General features: G+C 42.5%; 2 protein-coding genes across 2 annotated transcripts in view; one reads left to right on the forward strand and one right to left on the reverse strand.

Moving 5' to 3' along the window:
• Positions 1-320: 320 nt before the first annotated feature.
• ntmt2 (N-terminal Xaa-Pro-Lys N-methyltransferase) lies at positions 321-9,825 on the reverse strand. The gene is made up of 4 exons (XM_068589874.1): positions 9,559-9,825; positions 5,985-6,157; positions 3,361-3,613; positions 321-2,588 (listed from the first exon to the last, which is right to left on the reverse strand). Exons 1-4 carry the CDS (start codon positions 9,755-9,757, stop codon positions 2,332-2,334), a joined length of 882 nt encoding a protein of 293 aa, XP_068445975.1. The 5' UTR covers positions 9,758-9,825; the 3' UTR covers positions 321-2,331.
• Positions 9,826-12,467: 2,642 nt separating this feature from the next.
• kifap3a (kinesin-associated protein 3a) overlaps positions 12,468-23,164 on the forward strand; it is a 28,398-nt gene continuing 17,701 nt past the window's right edge. Inside the window, exons 1-10 of the mRNA XM_068589592.1 lie at positions 12,468-12,626; positions 13,341-13,472; positions 13,627-13,772; positions 13,884-13,942; positions 14,065-14,203; positions 15,668-15,767; positions 16,646-16,770; positions 16,885-16,983; positions 17,727-17,905; positions 20,000-20,162. Coding sequence (XP_068445693.1) covers positions 12,586-12,626; positions 13,341-13,472; positions 13,627-13,772; positions 13,884-13,942; positions 14,065-14,203; positions 15,668-15,767; positions 16,646-16,770; positions 16,885-16,983; positions 17,727-17,905; positions 20,000-20,162 — 1,183 coding nt within the window. The 5' untranslated portion in view covers positions 12,468-12,585. The remainder of the gene's footprint in view (positions 12,627-13,340; positions 13,473-13,626; positions 13,773-13,883; positions 13,943-14,064; positions 14,204-15,667; positions 15,768-16,645; positions 16,771-16,884; positions 16,984-17,726; positions 17,906-19,999; positions 20,163-23,164) is intronic.

The following is a 23,164-nucleotide window of genomic DNA, read 5'->3' on the forward strand; positions in this document are numbered from 1 at the left end:
GCTTCTACTGTTACTCTGAAGAAAAAATAATAGTAATAACACTTAGGAGAATTACCATAACAACTTGAGAGGATCTCAATTATCTGGTGTGTTTTCAGCTCACTCTGGAAGATCGGGTCACTGTCAGGGGTGTGGACGGGCCGCTGTAGGAATGTCGAGTGAAAAATCTGTCAGCATTCATGTGCCAGCCTTGATTATAATAGCCAGCAGCGATTACCCATCGCTAATCCTATTAGCGTTTGTTTGGAAAATGGGATGAAAAACCTTTGATATGAAAAGAGCATTCAAAAATCATAAAACCACATCCATATGCTTTCCGAGTTCGAAACATTTATTTTTCCAAAAACAATGCAGCTGAAGGTCTTCAGCTGAATTCAAGCACACGTACAATAAAATGCACAAAATGTAAATTTAAAAAAAGTATGATGACTCTGCAATATTACAAGCAAAAGTATAAAACACATAGTTACACAAAACCAAAAGTAATATTTACAACCTGATCAACCTGTATTACATGCACGAGACATTAGATGGCCTGATAACTTAGACCTCTTCTCCGCCTGGTATCAACATGTTACCCATGTCTGGATTAGGTAAAAAGACCAGATTAATGCAGATGCATCACAATTTGAATATTGGATTAGACTCTATCAGGAAGTCTAGTCAAGTGTAAATCTAAACTATGGCTGTATTCTTAAGAAATAAACTGTTGCGAGGTCACCCCTCCTCATACTCCAGCTGTGGTTCAAGAAGCTACAGACGAGCTCTTCATGAGCCCATACATACATACACCATGGATGTATTAGGAGAGCTGGATACGGCCCTGCCTGCGGTCCAAAAAGCATTAATACCATAGACCACCATTACATGACTGTTGACAGGAGCCTAACTCAAACTGCAAGCGATGTAAATGATTACTCTTTGAATAGTGAATTTATAATCCGTGAAGGTTTTATATTTGTACAAAATTCCCAGCGTCTACCCAAGAGCGCAGCGTGGGAGCTGCACAGTGTGGAAAGGAACGCTCCGTAAAACAGCATTTCTTTAGGAGACTCTCAAGGGTCGGCAATGACCTGCAAGACATGGGTCACGTGGCGGAGGGGGGTAGCTGAGGCAGCACTAATGCCAGTAAGCTTCTCCACTGGCCCCGATTATTACAGGTTAATGGCTTTCACACCAAAAGTGGAAGTTCAACATTGCGCTCTCTCAAACAAACCATATCATTGCACGCTCGCTCAACTTTGCGTCAGACTTTGTAAGCGTTTACCTCGACTGAACTCTGAACGGGCAATTTTTTCCCTAACACCTGGAAGCCGATTTTTGTTGTTTTTGTAATTGTGATTATTAACATTCGGACGCAGCATCCACAGTTGGCTGCTTTGTAAGAGTTTGTGCTGCTCTGCATTCTGCGGCCCGCGACGATTCAGTCACTTATCAAGGCCCCTGGTGTTAACTGTAGCCTACTGATATCAGGAGGTCCTTGGTTTGCAGGTTCTGGCTTTAGCTTGAGTCTCCTGTCTTGCACCTTTGACCAGGGGATGCATGTTGCGTATTTGGCGACAGGTCCAGCTGCTCCGGCCTAACTTGCAGACTGAGAACCGATCCCAATGTGAGCGAAATGAAGAACACTCAAGAATAGCGTAAAAAATTGTGTAAAAGTGTAAACTCAAAAGCCTGCGATCAGATGTCATCATCCAGATAACGTATCCAGATGCAGATCACATGCTCATCATGGTCTAAAATATGAAGCATTAACATTTAAAAAATCTAACATGATATATTATTGCTGATGATAAATTAGGTTGTACTTTTGCTGTAACATTTAGTCTAAAACGGAGACAAATCATTCAGTCAGGGGGGGAAACCGTCTGAATCCACATGTTATTCCAATGACCGCCAAGACAGGAACAAGCCTCTCCACACAGTTACACTCCGGCGAGCGCCGGGTCGATCTTTGATGCCATCGAGGTACAAACGCCGGAGGTGGTCGGCTGACAATAAATTACGGACTGGCTTCGTGGACGTATAGAGTGCTTCTGAAGAAGGTTAACGTCCACGTAAAAGCTTTCATTCATTTCTGGGCTGAGCGGAAAGAAATAACTCCCGTCTCCATAAAATCACCGCAGGTGCCAATCAAGCCGGAGTCCAGACTGTCGTTTCACAATTGATCTCCTGGGGACGTCGTGAGGATTGCTTGCTGTGTTGATTTGTCTAATTTAGAGACCTTGACAAAAGAGGAATAACACGTGAATTCAGCTTTAGGTTGGAATTTGCTCTTCAGTTTTTGTCTAACGGAGCAACGACAATCTTTGAAAAGTAATAATGCTACTTCTATTTCATCGCAATCATATAGACAGGCATCATGATCTCAGGGAAGCCTTCCTGCCTCTCCACAGCCAGGACCTCCAGGCCGGCCTTGCCGATAATGCACCTCATGATGTCCAGGTGGCGGCTGATGCTGCTGTCGATGGGATCCAGCTTGCAGCCCTGCCGCGCCATATTGTCCTTTATTATGATGACGCCGTTTGGACGCAGGCTCTTCTTGCAGCGCATCAGGAAGTTCATCAGGTCCTTGTCTGTTAGGTGGCCTGAAGAGAAAGGTGGGTAAGGGGTGAAGCACAAACAAACAACAACCAATCACAAAACAGATACCTGTCCCTGCTAGGATCTGTGTTTCCATAAGTTTCCTTACAGGTGGACACCAAAACTTGCCCAGGTAGATGGAGTTTTAATGGAAAGCAACACGGCCTCATGCATCAATTGATACACTGCAGTGACTAAGACAGGCACTGACATAAAAAAAAGAAAGATTATCTCTCTATTTGTTCTCCAAACGAGGTCAGCTGAGTTCAGACACCTTACCAATGAAACCTCTTTTTCCTGCTTTATACATTGTGTTAGAGCTTCAGATAGTGTCAGAAAAACTAATGTATGAAATAACAGCGGTGAGGGTTGTAACGTAGATCAACTGGTACATTTCGAGCTTCGGCTTCAGATTCAGCTCCTTCTTCATCACAACTAGAATGACGCCCACATCACTGCGGACTCTGCAGCAGTCTCACTGTCGATCACAAGCGTCATCTTTCCCTCACTGGCAAGGTACTGATGTATTTGAAGACATTCAATTTGTGGCGGCAACTCAGTTTTAAACCTGAACTTTGATAAATTAACAGTGTCAATCAAGGCAGGACCTTAAATCTCCTAACAGGAAATTTGAAATTAATGCTAGTCATCTAAAAATGAAAGAAGCCCTGTATCCTTTGGAATTGAGATCACATTTGATGAAATTACAGCAATTCAGGTCCAATGCCAGGAGCAAGTAATGAAGAGAGTATTGACGGAGATCCCTCTTATACTTACACGCCACCCACTGCATCCAGATGACGTCGTACTTGTTTTTTGGAGGCGTGAACTCTTGCAGGTTGAAGCAGTAGTAGGTCTCGATGCGGTCGGCGTCGTCGCCTAGGTACTCCTCGTGTGCGTGGAGCAGGAAGTGCTCCATCATGTCCGCCAACTCCATTTTCTCAAACACAGGAAGGAGGACGCCTTTGGACACACGGCCGATCCCGGAGCCACAGTCCAAGGCACAGTGCGTGTCGGCCTTACCGGGACCCTGTGTGCGGAGAAAAAGTGGATAAAACATTCATAGTTGTAGCAAAAGTCAACCTTATTTAGGGGTGCATCAAGAAAGGATGAAGTCAGGAAAATTCCTCAACTGAAGATCGTTTGTAAAGCAACCATAAAAGCAATGGAGCAGGATTTATGTTTCAGAGAAAAGAAAATGTACATTTAAATGTCAGTTTCCCTGCAGCATGTTATTACAATATCTATAAGTCAGGGATCTATACTTATACACTCTGCGTTGCCAGATGTCAGGCCTCTGTACCTCAAAAGCCCCGACAGCCCAAACAAGTCAACCTCAGTTCCTCAGGGCAATGGAACTATGAACTCCACCACGAGGGAACAAAAAGTTGCCTCGCTTGAATCATGCTGGTTTTTCTTTCTTTTCATTTGGTATTCTGACCTCACTCCAACCCCTCCGCATCAGGGGCCCCAGTGTGTGATTGTATGAAAGATGGGGCCCTGAGGAGCTGTGTGCTGGTTACAAGAGGCTTCCTGGTTTGGGTGAATTACTGCCATATTGCTGCCTGCGTATGTAGCTCAGTTTAATCTCGATGTGTTCTAAATCTTTTCCTTCCCGGACTTGTTTTTAATGGAGATGTCCGGTTTGAAAAGGAGCTGTTCACAGCCAGGGGAGCAGGACCTGTAACTGAGTACACGTTTGTAGAAGAGGTGGTGGGAGAGGGAGAGAGAGAATCCTAACATTCACACTTTAACTCAGAAAGCAACTATAAACGCATTCGCAATTGAAGTACAAGATGCTTTAAACACCTTTTGTACTCGATGCCGTGCAACATTACAAAGAATCACTGGGATAATCCGCTGTGACAGCAGCCATGTTTACCAGGTGTACGATAATTATGATATTTGCATGATGTTTTATTAAGAAACACTGGCCTGTAGCCCACTGCAGTCAAGTTGGTGAGCTGATGGATGTACTGTGAACTTCTGCACAGATTCATGTATAATATGGCACACTGCATTCTTGATTCACCACTGCAGTATGGATTTCAATATAGCATAGTTTGCCCTGAAATATGGTGTGCCATGTTCTCTTATTACGGTTATTTGGTTTCCAGCAGCTGGCAGTGCTGCTTCTCGCTGGCTCTAACCAGTCCAGTGGAAAGAGAACATCAATACATGTTATTTTAGAAAGAATGTACATTTGATGTCTTGGCTTTATTAGAATCATAACATGCTGTACTTTATGCTAGCAGTACATTGTATTATTCCAATCCACAAATAAAGAACTGTTTCGTCAATGTGAAGACACATTTTTAATACAAATTCCAATATTGGACACTGAATGAAAAAGAGGTAAACTATAAATCTTTCAGCTTTTTACTGATTTCAGTTCCCTTTCAGAGGATCTTTGATCTGTAATGATTACATTTTATCCTGTTGGAGTATAGCTCATTACATTTATTCATTATTATATTGTATTATATCAGTAGTAGAGGGCTTGTTGTGCTGAAATTAGCACATGTGAAATAAAATGCCATGTAACTGTCTGTATATCCTTTCAACACATCCTATCTTAGCACTTTATAATTAGAGCTCCTGTAAAACTGATCCTCTAAATAAGCCTGTCTCTGGGTCAAAGCCATTCCCCCGAATTAGTACTTTGACTCTTCCAACATCTAAAAACAAACCTCTAGTCCACTCTGACAAGCATTTACGTGAACATACAAAGATGCATGTGTACACTTTGACACACATGAGAATAATACAGGTAAAATAAAATTATGGCATATTTTCAAGGAAGGTTTTTACATTTTGGGATACAAGCGTATTCTCAGCTCGCCTAGCTCTGTCTAAAGGTAACGCAATCTGCCTTCAAGCACCTTTAAAGGCCACTACTTAAAGGTTGCTTTATGCTTATCAATCTCCTCATCTAACATTCGACAAGTGAGCAAATAGGCCTATTTCTCAAAATGTCAAACTAATTCTTAAGAATGTATCCCCTTTGGTCAATGATACACTACATTGCAGCATAAAAATATATAGATTAGATTATTCTCAACGGAAAAAGACTGATTGGCAGCTGTTGGCTCAGCTTGTTCAGTACGGGTGTTTATGAGGCGGAAATCAAGTCTGAGCTACTATTAGAAACTGCACTGAAACAAGATGGACTTCTTTTTATGCAGTCAGGAAGATGAATTCCTCACCCAAAATAGATTGTGACATGTATATCAATGGATTGCTACCAGTACAAACTATATACTGGTGGACTGTACTCAGAAGCCACAGTAAAGTGTGTAAATAATGGACCGACAGTTTCTCAAATTGAACCGTATCAAGTTTCCAGACCAGATTGAGCTTTTGATTTGAACCTGAATGTGAGTTACTATCGCGTGACTCACCACAAACCTCTTCAGAAACTGCCGGGAACCCTCCAGATCAACGTGGCATATCTCCACAAAATCTCCCAGCATGCCTTCCTCCGAGGCTGGGACGTCCTCATAGAACTGCTGAGCTATGTAGTAGAACTGTTTCTCTCCTTTAATGTACTCACAGGTGACTGGAAACAGCTTCACTGTTGGGGCAAATAGACACATAAGAGAAGCGCTTTACACACAGATTCATAATACTGTTTATTTCTTGTTGGTTGATGTGGTGTTACCCTTCAAAGAGGTTTTAAGTTTCAAGCTTAATGCTAACCACACCCTAGCAGTGATGTCACGGTGTCCATGAGAACACCTGTACATCACTGGAGTAATATATGTGAACTACTGGAGGTCAAAGGACAAGATTTATTGCACCTACATTACCAACAATGCTTAAAAATGTGTCATTCATCCTTTGGTTGAATTTAGCTCCACCCACTCATGTCACTTCTGGTTGCAGAAAGCAAAGATGGCGACAGCCAAAAACCAAGATGGCAAATTCACCCTGGACTGAAAAAGACAGCAAAAAAAAAAGGTGAAGTAGCATCCAAGCCTGATTCAATTTATCTCCAGGATTCATGACTCAATGTTTTTGAATATGGAAAATTAAAAAGAAAAAGGTAAAGGTTGGTCTGGAAGAAAAAAACTGAAGAAAATTGTGGTTACGTTTTTTTAAGCCACTTAACAGTTTGGGACAAATTTACATCAACTGCATGGAATGGTGAATGATTACCAAATCTTAAAAAATGTATTAGAGATTAGATTTGAGGACAATTTAAAGCACGTGGTAAGGAATTATTTTTAACATGTCATGACATTAGACTGCTGCGTGAGGAGAGGAACGCTGTTCACAATCTCAAAGGAAATGTAGAATGATTTGATTACCAAATGACTTTAAATAAGGACATGCTGCTTACACTCTCAGCTGTTACAGGATATAAAAAAAACAAGCTGACTCATTTATTTCCAATGTTGTGCATTCAGATGCTTTGTGAACGATCAATTAGCAAAACGTTAATATTTCTGTGAAACTTTGACCCTTCTACATCCTGTACCACAACAGATCATGGTAAATACTGTTTTTGTGTTCAATTCTGTGTGTTCCTGCAACACATATAACGTGTTGAAAAAAAGACATACTGTGGCATTAACTGGCTTCTGAGACAATCCCAACCATTCACTCTTCATTCTGCTGAGCTGAAATAAATCCCTCAAAATGAATGCTACATTTCCGAAGGCTTAGATGACACGTTCCTGGCGTAGATGGGTTGGGGGGTGATGGGAGAATGTCAGTCTGCTTGTCAAGGATCTCCAGTGGCAGAATTCATGACACCAAAGTGAAACATTAAGACGGGGGATTTGTTTCCAGCTGGACTCCCTCCTCCATGCCAGTAACAAGAAGCCAAGAAAGGGACCGAACTGATGGAGGTCACGCTAAAACAAGTTGTAAACAGACAACGCCGGGACTTTTCTCTCAACTTCCCACTTGGCTTTGAGCTGTTTTTTAGATTTTGTCTGGATCGGAGCATCTAAAGCTATCAGTTACATGTCATGTGACCCCTCGGGAAGACTTTCAGAAGAAGAGTAATTATAGAAACATCGAGCAAGACCAAGAAGGGGAGAAGACGGCCCGATGACAGGCACTTCTGCCAAAGAAAGTGTCAATCGGGTGCTGCCATGTTCTTCTTTCTCGCAACTTTAAAGTGGACCAGCTCATTAGAAGTTAACCTTCAATGAAACAGAATGAAACATCTGATTAAACAATACATGGTCTGAAGATATAATATTTCTTTCCAATATTTTCGGCCTGAATTGAACTGTAGTGATACCTTTCCATCTAGTAAACTCATTTTGAGTGTACTCTTTTTGCCTGACATTTTCTATACTAAGATCTAAATAAAGAGACTAGATACATATTTAATTCAGTATCTTTACTATTAAACGGTCACAGCGATTGGTAAATAATCTGACTGCAGCCCTTTGGCTGTCATGTATAGCACTGGCTGACATGAAATAATGCTTTCATGCCTCACATGCCATGCCATGAATGGTCTTTGTATCAAGTTAGTGGTAAGTAAATAAGGTGTCTTTCAGCCAGAATGTCCATCAGGTCAGGTTAGGATCTCCTCTTTCTGCAGATTGTGGTCTGGTGGACAAGTGCACACGCTGCACAGGATTAGATTAGACCTCCTACAACAAAGAGCAGCCCGCTGTTGCGATGCAGGCTGCCCTCGGGGAAAGTCATCGAACACTTGACGATTGGTCATTGATTTAATTGAGGTAACCAGAGACAGAAGTTTCTTGGAAATAAATCATTAAACTTGAAAAAAAGCACAATACCAATAATCGACTAAAGAGATTGTTGTCGACTACGACCAATATACCGATAACTTGACGAAGAGGGGGACAGTTCTGGTCTCGATGAAGAGGCTGTTCTATTATACACCTTTAAAAAGTTTGGGTTCACCTGTTGTGCCTTTCTTTTTTCCATCAATAACCGACAGTGATGGAATTATTTTTTGACAAATAGCCAGTCCCATTGTGTCTGTGCAGAAACCAAAGCCTGTGTTCCCTGACAGTATCTGAGAGAAAGTACAATAGAATAAACACAGAAGTCTGGAAGGATGTATCTATTTTTGTTTATAAAGAAATAGTTCCATCACCAAAAACTACAAACTTTGGTTTTAATGATTCTGTTTGTGAACACAAATTTATTTTTAGTTTTAAAAAAGGAATTAAAAAAGGTAGATACTTAAAGTCAGATGAGCCGCTTCCCTTTGTGACAAACATGTAAATGTATTCACATACACTTAAATATTTGGATTTTAAAGAGAAGTATGTATCCCTGAAAATACTCTTTTTAGACATTATTCCATCACAAAAGCAGATAAACCCTAGAAGAGGTGGAGGGAGCATCATAAAAGCTCCACACTTCTTTTAATGTGTGTCTGCAAAACCAGTATGTGGTGAACCTTTAAATGTATAATGATGTAAGATGATATTTACTTGTTGCTTAGTGAGGCCATTATTTGTTGGCTAGGCCAAAGACAATCCCCAAAGCTTCAAATAATTCCCTGTGTACTTGTGTGTTTTATCTTGTTCGGTATATACACTAAACTTCACTGCTCAAGACTTTCTAAAATCTTCCACGTAGCCATCATTTCAATAAATTTCACCACAATATGTAAATCGACTTTATAGAGGTGATCAATCATAGTGAATATCAGGACTGGTCTTTTAATCAATGGGCAATTTTAAACGCATTACCTTGTGATGAATATATGTGAGTCTAAAGCTTAATTTTGTATCTATTTTTAATGAATGGCAACAAATGAAAAACCCATCGGAAATAAATCATTTTTACTGCATATGGTATACTTTAAGGGGAAAATACTAGAACAATAGTGATTTGTACTCAACCAAAACATGCAAAACCTCCGGCATGCTCTTCAGCTTTGCCCAATTCTTAAAGGAGCCGAGGGTCAAGAAAAGGTTGTAAATCTTGACCTCTCTGCTGTGTGTGGTTGGCTCTTTGTGTGGCCCTTCTTACCCACAGGGGTTTTCTCCAGCAGGTACACGTAGCTGGCGAAGAACTCACTCCTCAGCGCGTGGTGCAGGTGGAAGGACATGCTGTGGCGACACATGCTCTCGTCCGTCTCTTTCCAGCGATCCCTGAACGCCTGGTGAGCGACCTTGTACGCCAAGTTGGCCGATGAGCTGCCGGTCGTTTCTTGCAGTGAAATCTCCATGTTGTCTCTCTGTGCACCTCACAGAGCGGCGGTAATGTCCAGAAGGTGTTTGAGTGAGCGATGATGGGGGGGGAGTAACACTGTGTTGTGTGTCCCGCTCCAGCTGCTGCTATATCTGTCAAGCTGAGTTTCCAATGTCTCAACCAGCGTTTAAGTGATCAGCAGAGATCCTTTTCAGGGGGCAGACCCCTGCCAGATTTACAGATCACCTGCTAGGGACACTGACTTTGGAGAAGTCAGAGGGGGGGGGAGTGGGCGAGGCGCCTGTCTCTGGAAGACACAGAGGTGACTGCATTTCAGCCCGCACTTGCAGCGGCACACGAGTCCATACGTCTGACCTCGAGGCCTAGGCGGCTGTGTAATGTGGTCCTAAAATTAGCAATGTCTTCTCATGTTTGTAAACACGACTCCTGTTTAGTTCTGGCACGGGACCACTGACAGCAGAGAACAAAGATTATAATATAGGCACCGAATCATCGTATTCTCTTTGTATACAGACCAACCCGAACATGTGATTTCACCCCCGTGTATATTTCTAATGGAGGATGAAGGCATCTGGGTGCTCAAAAAAGAGAGAGAAATACAACATTTAAATAAGCTCTGTGCCACTTAGTCACAGTGTGTGCCCCAGAATTTTAAAAGATTCAAACACCCACTTGGATAAAGGTTCAGCTTAATATATTGTCCACTGCGCGCACACACACACACACACACACACACACACACACACACACACACAATGTATTTGTGTGTAATTTAACACCAATTACATGGTTTTAAACAGGATTAACAGTTGGTATAGTAAAAAGTAATTAGTGATTGAGAACAATGTGGAATTTAAAATTAGTTGTGCAGTTGTTCCTTTGAGACAAATTCAATATTTTTGTCACTGCCCATTTGTATTAATTTATATATATGTATATATCTAACTTTTTTTTTCAAACACAAAATAAAGCAATTTTAATCATTCATAATTTGTGAGCTGAATGATTTGCATGTTGCCGCAGAGTTTGATATATGTGATAATCTGACGTAAATCCAGCAACTCTTTCCCAATCGCTTGTACTATGTGACGTTGGACAGATCCAGACTGTCAGGTTAATGTATTTGCTGCAGAATTTTGTTTGTTTTACTTATCATGATCTCAACAACCTGTGAAGGTTGAAGCTTCGCCTGAATGCCTCAGTCATGCGGTCATACACTTTTGAGTCTCGCCCGCTATATGCGCCACTCTTACTGACCTCATGTGTTGACGCCTTGAAATCTGACCTCAGGATGAGTTACAGTAGTTCTGGGGTTTAGATAGCTGTTTGTAGTTCCTATTCTTGACTTATCATATAAAATAGAAAGCTTTGCAGAGAGCGTGTTTAAACCACAATAGCTGCAATGGTCTGTTTTGTTAAGTGGACTAAGGCAACAAAAAAACTGCATGCACATCTTATACTGTCAAACAGTAGCAAACAACCTCTTTGTGTCCTTGTAGCATCATAAATCAGTCAGTCAGCAGGAAATAGAAAAATGTATAGTTTTGACCCCTAACAGAAATACTATTCCAATGTATCCATCACGAGCCACAGACTAAATTTAGTGCAGTGACATCAGCTGTCACTGGTGCTGAGACAAGCGAACACATTCAGGAGAGCAGTTGTATAATGTTACAGTATTGATTACGCCTACTGGCTATTTGTCTATAATCTCACTTGTAACTTTCATAAACTATGCATGCCATGAAAACCATTGCATCGTTTTAATCCTTTAATTTTAGCAAAACTATAGCACACTGTAAAAATGCACTGTTACAAGTAAAAGTCCTTCATTAAACTTGACTAAAAGAATACACGTAGAATCAGAAAACTTTACTAGCTCCTTGTTAATCATTAAGCTACTCACAAATTCATGTAAAAGCAGAATTTTGAACTATTAACTAGGATTATTTTTCATTATAAACTGCTGACTTCTTTTCTCCATTAATCAATTGTTTATTTTGTGAAAATAATGAGAAATGCTGTGACAATTACCAAGAGATGTAAAAGTGAGACAACACAGGTGTAGCTAATTGATGAAGTTAATTAGGGTCACATTCTAGTGAGTGTCACAGCCGTTTCAGTGAGCCAGCATACCCAATGCCAGTGCCACGCTCCAAAAGGAACAAGGGCTAAATTAACTTTGTTAAAGACACCTGTGTTAACTCTACCATGGCATGTCTCCTGGGGGAAAAGGGGCTGATAACTGTTAAGATAATCTTTTTTTTAATATCTGAATCTTTACTTAAACTGTTTAGTAACACTCGGTTAGTTTAATTTGCAACGAAAAGGTATTGTCAAACCTCTTAAGATATTGTCAAACCTCTCAAACCATAATGTATGTTTTGTTGACGTTACCAAACAAAATGAGTAAACTGACTTATGATAAATCTGTCAGATAAATGCAGGAGAGAGTAACGATAAATGAACACAATTTGCAGTGGAGAAGCCTATTTTTAGCAGGCGTGGTATGAAAAGAAAGAACCACACTTTAATAATGTACTTCAGTACGGCACTTGAGTAAATGTTCGTGACGTTAATCCACTACACATTATGCAAAGCTTGGCCTAACTCCCTGTCCTGCTGGTTTCTATTAAATTCGTCCTCCTTGCCGAGAGGTGGCAGCAGCGCTCCCTTGCTTTAGTAAAAACAACATTGCATGCTGGGAGCTGGCTGAGTCGCCGCCCTGGCAACAAGCTGCAGAGTAAAAAAAAAAAAAAAAACATCCGCCGTGTCTTCATCAGCATTAGCTGGCCCCGTTTGGGACTCAGGCAATTTAAATGTGTCATATTTTTCTCATCTAAAATGGACAGTTTGCAAGCAGAAGATCCGCAGTATCTGAAAAGGTAACGGCTGCCATCGGTAGCTAACCTCGTTGACGTGTGTGATGTGAGCGAGCAGGTCATTGAACGCGAGACAGGCTGTTTAAAAGGGGGACTACTCCGTTACACATAACGTTAATCATGAATGGGCATGTTGTGTGAGTACGAGCAGATTAAAGACGCCAACAGTAGTACCGGTTCCATAATAATAACCACATGTCCGTCTTGGGTGTGTCACGGGAATCTCTACGTCAAGAAAAATCGATGGATGACATAACTTACGTAAATTTAATCAATAAAAAAACACATTGGTTCTTGGTAGGTTCTTAGGTTTTACAAATTACACGAACAGTACATATATTAAAATGTTCAGTTCATTCACACATCAAATTTCCTTTCAATTATTATTTTTTTATTCGTCAATGGTGTTTATCATTTCTCCATCACCTGCCCATATACTCATGTATAGACATACCCTGCTTCTATACAACTCTTGACAATATTCATGAATGTTGGTGTACTATTTGTGGTTGTTGTTTACTTAGTTGGTTTAGTTACATTTCATAATCTATACATATGGAGTTGTATACTTCAGAGAAGTGGCTGATTTAAAAGCACTGTATATCATTTAGCCAAACTGAAGTGAATAAAACCAGGATGAGTATTTAGTACATTTTACTATACTACTACATGTTTCATCTTGAGCTAATGCTGACTGTGTCTCTGGATGACCCGCAGGAGAGTGAAGGGATGTACTCTTGAGGTCCACCCCACTGAGAGAGCCCTCGTGGTTCAGTATGAGGTGGAGGCAACTGTCTTGGGAGAGCTGGGGAACCCAATGGTTGGAGAACGCAAAGAGTGTCAGAAAATGTGAGAAAAGAGCACTGTCAGCACATTCAGGATTCACTCTTACTGAGTTTCTTTTAACGGCGTACAACCTAGTTACGGTTAATTCTTCTTTAGGAGAAATTATGATATTGTGTCAAAGCTGTTATTTTCTCATGTCTGTATGTTTCTCCTTCAGCATTCGCCTGAAAAGCCTGAACGCTCAGACAGACACGTCCTCTTTGGCCCGGAAAATCGTGGAGGAATGTCGGCTGATTCACTCGTCCAAACTCCGCGAGGTGGAGCAGCTGCTCTTCTATTTGCAAAACCGCAAACAATCCAATGGTATTGAGAAGTTACTTCAGGACTACTGACATGTTCATAGTGATGGTTAGTGTTCCTCAGAGTAGAAGTCACAAGAGGCCTTTTCGTGATGCTGAATATTGCTTTTTACAGACAACCAAGAGAAGAAACGCATCTCACCTAGAGACTTCACACCTAACGCAGGAGTGGAGGTACTGAACTGTACTGTACAATGTGTGTGTGTGTGCCCGTGTGTTTCTGTGCGCCCGCGTGTGTTTGTTTGCAGTTCTGAGGACATCTCGCAGTCCTGAGGCTGAACTTTATTTCCTTTCAGGACGAGGTGGCGAGCATCAACGGCATCGATGAGTATGTGGAGCTGCTGTACGAGGACATCCAGGAGAAGATCAGAGGAGCCACGCTCATCTTCCAGCTGGCTCGCAACCCGGACAACCTGGAGGAGCTCATGCAGAACGGTACCCTGCTCATAATCAGGATGTTCTTTGTTCTGCTTCAGGGGAAGAAAACAAGATTCTTTGTTTATCTCTATTCATGCACACATGCTGACATCCAGCACCAATCTGTTGATTTTCCAGGCTTAGTGTATTTACCTTTTCTCAAGTTATAGTAAAAATCCTGGTTCAAAAGATGTTTCCAGCTATCTTTTTCAAATAATGAAGTGCTTTCAATTATAATTTTTTTTTAAAGACCTTTATACTGTGACTCCGCTGCTAATTATCTTTTCATTCAAAAATACCACAGGCTGCGTACCAATCAAATCTCAATACTATTATGGTACTGAGTCAGCTTCATAGTTCTATGTTCTATTTTCTTTCTTTGTAGTAAAAATGTAGCCAATTGTGGGCATTTTGTTTAGCAGGCTGAACAATTAAGGTGGCAAACCAGTATGTTTCATTGTCGGTACTAAACAGACCATTTTTGTTTCTTCACATACTGGAGCTGTACTTGTATTTTGCCCCAATCCACCCTGCCCTGTTAACTGATGGTTATGTAGAATTTGACAATTTTTGAGCCTTCAGCAACATCTTGCGGTCTTCCTCGGCTGCTGGAGTTTGCGCAGATGGTCGTAAACGGAGGGGAGATAGTTACCCCGTCATGATATGGCGGTATGACAACATCTCCGTGGTAACCGAGCACACTCCATCTGCGTTGGAAGACCAAGATCAATGTCAAAAATGAACTGTTCATGCTCCATTATTCAGACTGTATTAATTTTCTGTAAATAATCTTTTTCCCGGCTAAGTGGAGCCAGTCGCTTAAGTTCAAAAGTGCAAACCTCTCTCGTATTCCAAACTCTCAAGCAAAAATCCAGATTTGGATGACCAGGGAGTTTTGGTAGTCGGAATATCGCTCGAGTGTCGAACCCCTTTGACTTCATCAGCCCGTCCTCTCGGCTCCTCTTCTCAAAGAAAAACAAAGCTCAGCTTCAGTTCTGCTCCCTTCCGTGACAACCGCGCTGTTTCTTCTACAACAGCACGGAGCCGTCATCCTCCGCAGCCTCGGCGAGACGGCACGGCTCTATTTGTATCTGTCACGATGCGTCGTCCGCTCACTCCGTCTGCCGCGCTGCATCAGCCGGTCCGCCGTTGATAAGAGCCGAGTGTTCGTGTGAACCGAGAGGCCTAGGGTCGACGTGGAAAGAGGAGACGAGTCCTGGGACGCGCGTCCCCGTAGCACAAAATCCTCAGGAACCTCCGACCTCATCACATTCCCCCACGCTTCTCTAAACTCACCTCCGGCTGCACTGCTCAGTCCGACTCTGATTGAATTCCACACGCAGACGCTTTGCATTTATTTATTTTTTTATTTCTTTATTTTTTACATCTGTGGTCCTTCATTCATGACCTTTTTTTAAATGAGCACCGCTGTGTGCGTGTTTGCATGTGTGTCTTCACGACCCTGTGTTTGTGTGTCTGCAGAGACGGTCCTTGGAGCGCTAGCCAGAGTCCTGAGGGAGGACTGGAAGCAGAGTGTGGACCTGGCAACGACCATCATCTATGTCTTCTTCTGCTTCTCCAGGTAAACCGGCACGTCAAACATATGCAGAGGCCCACAGGTGTCCGACTGTCCCTTCGGCCCAAAGTTTTAGTGACATATTGTCTTGGATCTTTTTGGGAGCCCCTTGCTATTGTTTTTTCAGGTTTGCTGTCCAGATTTAGAATGACAACTTTTAGGGAGTTTGAAACTTTTTTTATTATTTTTTTTTTACAGTATCCACTTCTTTATGGCTGCAAACTTTATTGCAAAATCCAAAATGTATGCCTCTATACTGACCTTGCATTTAGGTAATACGGCCTTTTGCATTTGAGGCACAAACCCAGTTTACTAGATTAAGGCAGTCATAACATTTTAACTGTATGGTTGCCTCCTTGTGCTTAGTATTTCTAAATTTCAGTTGTAACAGCCTTGACCCCCACTGACTCTGCTCTCTTCTCCTTTCTCTGCTCTCCCCCTTACTTACAGTAGTCATCCACCTTTGGCAGCGTACCTAGTACTGAAGTTTCACTCTCCAACTGGGGGTTAGGAAACCCTAAAATTAGCCCTCGCTAGAATAATACATAAACGTCTGTCAGAGCTGATTTAGGCAGGGAGAGGACGTGTACGTCTGAAAACCGATCGTCGCTCTTGGCTCGTGTCCATCTCCATGTTATGGTGTTTGGATTGTGAAACGGTTCAAGTTGGACTGATTATAAGTCGGACCAGGACATACTGTTTGACTGAATGTGTTTTGACTTTGACAGTTTACTTTGTAAACTACTTTAGGGGTGACGGATTGGGTCATTTTAATGACAGCTCCCAGCTGGAATCCCTGACACTTTTGGATAAATGGAAGTCTTTTTTTCTCTCTGTCTCCCATTTCTCTCTCTCTTTCCTTGCCTCTTAATTTTTTCATCTAGTTTCTCCCAGTTCCATGGCCATGTCACACATTTCAAGATTGGGGCCCTTTGTATGAATATCATTGAGCACGAGCTGAAGAGGTACGACCTCTGGCAGGACGAGCTGCAGAAGAAGAGGAAGGCCTATATCCTTTTTCTGAGAGTTATGTAACTGAAAAATCCTATTCTTACACCAGGCTGCTATCATGGTCTAGTTTTAATGTTTTCTGTATACATTTGATATCCTTGACTAATTTCACATGAAGAATTCTCTGAGAACCCAAATCTGAGGAAGGAACATGAGAAGTCTTTCAAAAAGTACCAGAGCCTTCTGACCAAGCAGGAGCAGCTCCTCAGAGGTAACTGGAAACTTTTTACCCCACGATGACGTCGAGCCTATGTGGCCTGCCGTGTCCACCAGGCTGTTAGCAGCAGGTACCGGAGGCGTGCGGGTCAGCGTAGTCTCTCGCTCAGCCCGGTTGTTTGACTTTGCCTTGCTCCCAGATTGCAAACGCCAATCTGCTCACTACGTCTTTAAGTCCTTTTTGTTTAACCTCTGCAGCCAATCAGCGCTGCCAGTTGGCCAATCGACAAAGTTTCCAGAGATATCAGATATGTTTTAAAGCTGCAATAAATACTGTATGTATGACACGGTTACAGCACTTTTTAAACCGAACATTCTAAGTCCTTATGGATTAAAATAGTTAGGCACAACATATAAAACCGGCAGGATTGTATCAGATATACTGACTGAAGTTGATATAATGAACAACAAATTAGATTTGTTAAGCAGTTATTGGGGAAGTTGTGCGTCTCCAATGAGGGGGTTTGCTGCTTTTGTCTTAATCATTTTCATCTCAATGTCCTTGAGGTTTAGATCCTTGTTCAGACAAAACAAGACTTCTGAATTTGGACTTTTCTGTTGTTTTTATAACAGAAAACAAGGTGATGATTCGTTAAGATCATTTACAAGAAGTAAAGCTCCATTGAATCAGAAATGACTTCCAAAAGCCAAAACCACAGTAACGTAGTACGTTACAGCTAAATGTCCGTTTCAGAAACAAACAAGTTTCTTATGTCCCTGACGCGTTTGACCCCGTAGTGTCTCTGTGTCTGCTGCTGAACCTGGCTGAGGACCCCCGCACAGAGCTGAAGATGAGGAACAAAAACATTGTCCACACGCTGGTGAAGCTCCTGGACCGGGATGACGAGGAGCTGCTGCTGGTGGTGGTCTCCTTCCTCAAGAAGCTCTCCATCTTCCTGGAGAACAAGAACGACATGGTGAGACAGAGGAGGCGGGGAGTCCAAGTTAAAACACTCCTCTTTTTTTTTTGTATCTTAACTGAAGCGCTGATATACACACGGCCTGCACCCTCCTTAGTTTCTATTTTGTTGCAATACAACCTGGAATATAATACATTTCTATTTTGTATTTTCTGTACTGAACCGACACAAAGTCATCAATATTGGTGGTGGATACCTTTTGAGAGGCACTGTGCCTGCTTCAAGCTGTGCTCGCATGTGCATGATGGCTTCCCCGTGTTCCCTCAGAGCTCTACTTCTGCATTTCCTCCACGCCAAAACGATGCACTTGTCAAGCCAATTTTATTTTATACAGCCTAATATCACAAATTAACACTTAAGCTAATGAACGCTGCAGATAGTCAAGTTGGAAAGTTTCACAAAGAAAAACTTTTTTCTCTGAATGTTTTTGTGAACGAAAATAATCCTGCAATTAAGTTGTATGTAAAACCACTCTTGCGTCTACACTTTTTGAATTTAATGAAGTGTTTGTTGGAGAATCTCTGCCAAACTATTCATTGTTTGAAATCTATGGCGTCTGTGTGTTGTTTTAAGTTTTTCTCGACTTGTATGTCAATCTCCTAAATTACATCTCTAATAAATGTGCTCTTTAACAAGGTTGAGATATTTAAACTCCATTAGTAAAATTTCAAGGAAGCAATCCTTCATTTGTTCTGTAAAACACTCCCCGGGTCATGTTGACAAATGGCTCCTCCGCTGTAGAAATGCCAGTTGAAACCACGCTTATCAAATTTCAATTTAATAAATGCTTAGAAGGTCCGCTTTTGGCCACGTGTCCCACAGCGCTCGTACAGGCGCCGACTTTCCCCTAATCCAGCCCCACCTGGTTCCAATCTCACTCAGTTTGTGGTTCTTTATCAAAGCCAGACCCTGTTAGGAACTGGTTTTATCTCCTTGTTTCCCCTTCAGTGTATCTTTGATTCAGATTAAGGAAGTCTTCAGGGAGTTTAGACCCACTCAAGCATGTGTCCTGCAGGAAAATAGTGGTTTCAACACTTTGACTTGGTTGAGGATATCAGTTTACACAAGGGAAAAAGGATTCCATTTAGGACATGGGTGTTTAATTTAAAAAAAAATTTTTTTAAAGACGACATAATCACTTAATGATGCTGTGTGTCGTCAGGTTTTATTTACTCAGCAAAAAAAAAGAGATAACATTTCAACGCAGATCTATATGTTTTTCCTCTGTCACTAATGAAACGGGAATGTCAGTAGTAATTGACACGGGCTGCAGTTGATTACGCCGTTTGTGGTCTGGTTTGTGATGGTGCGACTGGAGCTGGTTTCGTACACAGTAGCAGTGAGTGCGTTCTTTAACTGGGAGCAGGTTGCGTCACCGTGATATCTGGCTGCGGGGGGAGACCACAGGAGAGGAGAGGCCGCCGCGTTAACAGGCAGCACCGGACTGACGAGCGCCGCTCCGTCACACTGACACTCTCAGTGGCGGCGTTCATGGTCCAAAACGCTGCCGTGCTGGGCACACGCTCGCACATCGGTGACCCCTTAAAGAGTCGGCAGTCGTGGTTTTGTGCTCAGCGTCATCAGCTCAACACCTCCACCTGCCTGTAGGTCAGGTGAACCTTCTCCGAGCTGGACACCAGGACTTAAAAAAAAATGGGAAAGGCAAGATTTGAGTGGTTTATGAAGATGTTAAGTTGGTTAAGTTATTTGTTCTAATTATGAAAAATCCCTTTATTTGCACCCAGGAGTGTTTTTCAGAGCGGTAGCATAGATCAGTGTAAACTGACAGATAATGTATCCGAGAAGAAAATAATCATTACCTTTTTTTGTCATAATTTCATGAATTTTATTCTGCTTATGTCTTCAAAACATTGTTAAGGCTGCACGTCCCAGTAGAACATGAAGTGTATATTCCTTTCTATTAACTTCTGACAAAAGTATCCTATTCCTTTTCATTATCTAGATAATCATTTTCATCTTAAAAGGGAAAAATGTTGTAGAGCTGGATTATTTGTTGTTGTACTATATCATATGTCTGTGTGCTTCTGGAGCAGAACCTGGAAGTTTTGTTGTTTTGTCTTTTGTCTGCAGGCTGAAACGTTTGCCGTGGAGAAGCTGTCTCGACTGGTTCCCTGCGATCACGAGGAGCTCCTGAGCACCAACCTGCGCCTCCTGCTCAACCTCTCCTTCGACACGTCGCTGCGCAGCCAGATGGTCCACGCGAGGCTCCTTCCCAAAGTCTCCTCACTGCTCGGTAATCAGATTGCGTACTGAGGATGTGCATGTGTTTATACCGGCTCATTGTGTGTTTTATGACCGAGGTTGTATTCAGACACGTGTCATCCATCCTGGGCCAGCCGATGGCGCCTTTAAATTGGTTGTAGCTGAGGCGTATGTGCAGGTGCAGCATTTTACACAGCACCCAGGCCTCGAGAAAGCCTCTGGTGACATCCTGAAAGCTCCAGAGCGTGCGAACGGTACGCCGTCTCCTCCGCGAGGTCGCGTGACGCGGTCGGAGGCATCTCTGACGGGCCTTTTGAAGCCTCTCAGGGGGAGGCTCGGGTAACGGTGCATAATTAATATAATATATTTGTTAAAATAACATGCCACCGCCTCTGCGCTAATGTTGTTTTTGCAGGAGCGGGCCGAAGAGGTGGAGAGGTCTTCAGAGATTTAGAGAGCGCTGTTTTTTTGGGAAGTGGGGGGGTTGCTCATGCAGGAAGTGAGGCGCACATGTAATATAAGTTAACACTGAAATATTACGCCTGCTCACAGTCTTGACACTGTTGAGTTTGCCTGTATTTGTATGTTTGTGCATGGGTTTAATGCGCTCTGCATGTGAGTCGACGTGTCATTAATCATCTGCTTTCACTGCCGACTCTCCTCTTTTCAATTGACGCACTCTGCATGGGGACTCTCGAGGTCTTATCTCTGAAGAGAGAAGACAGCGAGGGGGCGGGGTCTGTCGGCCTCCACTCTCTGCATCCAGACCTGACCCGAGGTCACGGCTCCTGATGATAAGATGAAAGTGGGGTGCGCAGGGGGGGGGGCTCCGCTTGTCATCATCACCTCCCACTCGATCCATCCCACCACCACCTGAACTCAACAGGAAGTAGAAGATCCCTTTTTGTCAGCTGCACATTCTTTCTTTAAGTTTGAGTTATACAGCGAGTCGATCAGAAGTTAGTCGATCATTTTAAAAATCTGTCAGCAAAAATGCCAAACAAACATTCTCTACTTTTAATGTGAGCATTTGCTGCGTCTCACAGTACATTTAATATCTTTTGGTTTTGCGGTTGTTCGGGCAAAACAAAACATTTGAAGAAACTATGACGGTAACCTCTTTAACCCACTGAGAGGGTCAGCGTGATGTAAATTCAAGTCGACTTCCCGCAGCTGTCATGGCACCATGGACTGTGGGCATGGACCAAACGCACTGTCTGCACTTGTGTGTCCAAGATAGCATAAAAGATTCATAATAAATACCAAACATTCTCTAGGTTCAGCTCTTGAAACGTGTTTCCTTTTTGTCTTCTTAATCTTTTCGTGAACTGAGTCTCTGGGTTTGGACTGTAAGACGCTAAGGACAAATAATTGGAAAATGTCACCGTGGACATTTTGTAGTTAAAATATAAATAATCTGTTCCTCCAAAAATAATAACCCACCGATCCAATAATAAAAAAAACATATTAATTAGTTGCAGCCTCATTTCCAGCACTGCCTCTCAGCCCAACAGCATGTTGACTGGCAATACATTGCAAAAACAAACTACTATACTTGAGTGGGGGTGGGGACTTTTAAGAGCATTTTACCCTGTTAATTGGTGCGTGATGTCTCCGAAGACCAAACCCAGCTTGCTTATTTATCCAGAAAATACAATAACAGCGGCGTGGTGCTGTCGGCAAAGCAAACCCAGACGCCTCTTAATGTGTGCGGGTGTAATTTTACGAAGGTTAGGCGGTTTTAAATCAGGCTGGGGTGTAATTGGAGTTTAGCCTGCCCACTAACTGCCCCTGAACAGTCTAGTTAATTCTTAACAGCTCCCCTTCACCTTTTATTTTTTTTCTCCTCTTTCTTGCCCCAACCCCACCAGTGTTTTGAACATTTAATGGGATCTCTCTTGTCCCCCATAAAGGATCCTCCATGTTCCTACCAGTAAAGTGAGGGAGTCTGCAAGGTCTGGAGGAGCTTATTGCCTGTGTGTGTGTGTGTGTGTGTGTGTGTGTGTGTGTGTGTGTGTGTGTGTGTGTGTGTGTGTGTGTGTGTGTGTGTGTGTGTGTGTGTGTGTGTGTGCGCGCGCATGCTTGGTTGTTTTCATGTGCATTTCAAGGTATTGGTTGAGGTAAAGGATCGCTAATGAGAAGCACATGTTCTGGCCAATCGCTGGCTGCGCTGGAAGGTCCAGAGCAGTGAGCGGCGTAGCTTTAACTTATTAAAGGCAGTAAAATTGATGCTTCCTCCTGTTTTGCCAATTAAAGTTAGAAGCCGTCTCTCCCTCTTGTGATTTCAGGGCTTTACTGAGCACATCTGGATCTAATACTCGAGCGATAAGGCTCCCTGTACGGCCAGTGACCGAACACGGCTGGGACCAGTTTTAACTGGACCTGGTTGGGGATTTGGAGGCTGGTGGGCATTACAGGAGGTCTGTCGGTGGTTCTGGTCCAGTGAGGAGCCTCTCTCTTAACACTTCTCTTAATGAAAAGTTCCCGGGTCAAACTCTGGTCTGAACTCTATTAATCCCCCCTGGCTGGCTCCTCCTCCAGGCCTCCAGCCCCCCAGCTCAGGCCAGAGGTCAAACTCATAAAGGTCCGGGGCTCACTGACAGACTAACACTCAATCCATTCTGTCTTTATCTCCTGCATGCTGCTCCCGAGCCTTGATAAGCTCACAAAAGTGACTGGGAATTTACTCATTTTATTGGGACAAATACTAAAGGGTCAGTTCAAAAATAAAAATAAAAAAAGACACTTTTTTTTTCTCCTTAACCTCTGGCAGTATCTATCCATGCAGATGTCCAGGATTTGAGAGCTCCGGCTCTTGGATTTCTGGAAAGACCACAATGGAATGGACGTGAATTGCTTTTTGCAGACAAATTATTAATGCAGCTTTAAAAAGAATTCAGCATGAACGTGTCTTTCCACAAACAGCGTCTCGGTTACCCGGATAATCCACAGGCCTATCTGTCCACAGTTTTCATTGGAACCACTTCCTACCTAAGAAATGGTCCCTATGTAAACTGTTCGCCGTGAGGTCTG

This window comes from Clinocottus analis, unplaced genomic scaffold (genome assembly GCF_023055335.1).
Source record: "Clinocottus analis isolate CAN_PGR_092001 unplaced genomic scaffold, fCliAna1.0.p SCAF_23, whole genome shotgun sequence".
NCBI lineage: Eukaryota > Metazoa > Chordata > Actinopteri > Perciformes > Cottidae > Clinocottus > Clinocottus analis.